Below are 2,516 nucleotides of genomic sequence, written 5' to 3'. Positions count from 1 at the left end.
ACCTACGCAGCGCGACGGATAAAGTCGCAGTTGACGTGTGCACCAATGCTCTCTTGTTGACCCTGTAAAATGTTCTCACTGACAGGAGGAAGTTAAACGACTTCACCAAGAGCTCAACGAACTCATCCACCTGAGCCACTAATCAAAATCTCTAAGCTTACCGAAAAATTGGAAATCTATTTGAATAGAATACCCCCTTTAAATGTCATCGGTACCGACACCGAGGTCTGGAATCAGCCTGTAGTCGGTTTCAAAGTATACGAACAAAGAAGTATGCCCCCAGAGAAGGCAAGTCAGATATTTTATGGGCTCCAAGAAACCCCGTGGAACCATGACTTCAAGAGAATCAAGAATATCAAGTCACGCCTGTCGTGGATCAACGAGAGGTACTCAGACGGCGGAGTTGTGCCTTCAGATCTAATCGAAAACTTCACCGTCAGGGTAGATTATGACTATATTCTGGAACTGGACGAGTGCGATAACATTATCGGTGGTGAGTGGTTGTACGAATCGAACAATAACCATCCAGACTTCCTTTGGGTAGTGCAGGGAAAGACACCGTCTGACACCGTCAGTAGTGTTGGTTTGAGCTACCCTGAAGCTGTGATGCTGCTTGAGAAGTCGGTCGAGTGCTGTGGATCAACTCTGGTAGTGGAGTTCAACACGAATAAGACTACGCTGATGTCTTCCATAGTGGTCTTACCTATGGAGACTGTTATCCAAACGAAACAAAAATAAAAAAAAAAATCGCCATAGAGTAGACTGCAAATACCGTATAGCACAATGGCTTGCGATCCTGGTTGAAGCACGTGTCCTTATAACATTGTCGACGCTTTGGTTATTGAAGGTCTGTCACTGCATCGTGCTTGAAACACGATTCGTCATTGCCAATACAACGTAATCTACTCCGAACTTAGCCGCGAATGAACAGTTTTCATATGATTGTGTAGTGATCTCTCATTGGTGGATGGCGCAAGAAGTTTGTCTTGGGGCCAAAAACCTTGTCTTGGGGCCAAAAACACACACCGACTCATTCTTTGAGATCACATAAGCGGCGACTCATTCACAGTGTTGATGCAGAAATAATGGTCCTCGGGCTTCAAGACTGGGCTGACTCAACCGTGCAAGAATGGACCAGGCAAGTTAAGCTGGACTGGAAACGACTGAAGCGCCGCGAACACATGGCACGTTTGAGAACTCATAGGAAGAGCGAGCTTCAGTCTATGCAGAGTGAACGCGCGCAACTCGAGCTTCAATACAGACAACATCTAGCGCTCTTGAATCGCAAGTCCAATGACAGCGAAAAGAGCCATTCAATGTACCAACTCGTCCTCGAAAGCGACGCTTTCCGAGCTGAAAACGTTGAGCTCCGGTTAAAACTCCAGCAACATAGCCGCCTACATTCTCTTATTCTGGAAAACCTCGTCGTTTCTCAACCCGAGTACCATGACTCAAGCAAGGAAAGCCTGTACGAAGCGAGTGCGAAGTCACCGTGGAAGTCACATCCACATTCGTTAGATTCGGGTTGGCGTGTGAATTTCCAGCACGGCAGGCCTTCCTTCTTCTTCCATCCTTTCACACGGGAGGAGTTTGACTCCTCTATCAAGCAAGCTTTGAGCACTTTTGGGGCAAGCCCACCGAATATTAAACAAGTGGGAGTGATATTCGGTTGGAATGTCCATTGCGCTCCACCGACTCGAAGAGAGGGCAAGTCCCTTGTCAGCCATGCAAGATTTACCACTCGTTTCGCGTCCTCATTCGATGAAACGAACAAAACGATAGCGTTCACGGAGCTTGCGCTGCTACCACTGATCAGTACACCTCCCAGGTGGAGTAGCCTTCAGCGCGATCGCGTGAGTACCCAACTTTTACAAGAGTTCGAGAAGAACGCTTATGTGATGGCCTGTAACATCCCTGGTCCAGTTCATATGCGCTACCTCTATCTCTTGCGCAGGTTGCCGTGTACTGTGTCGAACGGGAAGCGCAGGGTTTCCTTCGTTCAGGTGATCGCTACTACCAAAGCCAACGAGCGCAGTCGGTCAGCCGAAGCATTGTATAACGAAGTCGAATGGGTGCAAGAGGGAGGCACGTTTACGACACTGACGGAGGTGGATGAAAGAACAGTAGACGTAAGCTACGACCAGTGGGCAAGCTGTCACGATGATCACCACGCGCAAAGTCTCTTTATCCAGTGGGCTCAATTCGTATCCCGTTTGTCACAAACGATAGAGGCATCTAGGCTTCTGGTACCTGGAGAATAAGGAGTGAGTAGTCGATGATTTATTGTGCTTTTCCAAACGTTTGGCCAACCTGACCTTTAAAGGCTGGTCCTAAGCAAGGGTAGGGATAAAGGTGGGATTTGAGGACGAACTGGAGTTGAATTGCTAAGCCAGGTCACTAAATAAAATGATATTTGACCAATAACACTGTTTGATTTTGCCGACTATGATCCAATAATACTTGATTGTGGAGGTCCTACGTAAGGGCTCCGATTTGGTCTAAAGGGTACCTTTTAA

The 2,516-nt window shown here is 47.5% G+C and overlaps 2 protein-coding genes across 2 annotated transcripts; both read left to right on the top strand.

Annotated features, from left to right (window-relative positions):
* Positions 1-273: 273 nt before the first annotated feature.
* On the top strand, positions 274-738 carry PPTG_06332 (hypothetical protein; the record flags this gene model as incomplete). The annotated part of the gene is made up of 1 exon (XM_008900235.1): positions 274-738. The coding sequence occupies one exon, from the start codon at positions 274-276 to the stop codon at positions 736-738; it is 465 nt and encodes a 154-aa protein (XP_008898483.1).
* A 347-nt stretch (positions 739-1,085) lies between these two features.
* Positions 1,086-2,261, top strand: PPTG_06331 (hypothetical protein; the record flags this gene model as incomplete). The annotated part of the gene is made up of 1 exon (XM_008900234.1): positions 1,086-2,261. One exon carries the CDS (start codon positions 1,086-1,088, stop codon positions 2,259-2,261), a length of 1,176 nt encoding a protein of 391 aa, XP_008898482.1.
* Positions 2,262-2,516: the final 255 nt, after the last annotated feature.

Source organism: Phytophthora parasitica (genome assembly GCF_000247585.1).
Source record: "Phytophthora parasitica INRA-310 unplaced genomic scaffold supercont2.9, whole genome shotgun sequence".
Classification (NCBI taxonomy): Eukaryota; Oomycota; class Peronosporomycetes; order Peronosporales; family Peronosporaceae; genus Phytophthora; species Phytophthora nicotianae.
The sequence above is the reverse complement of the archived record's forward strand: the minus strand, read 5'-3'. Positions and strand labels throughout refer to the sequence as shown.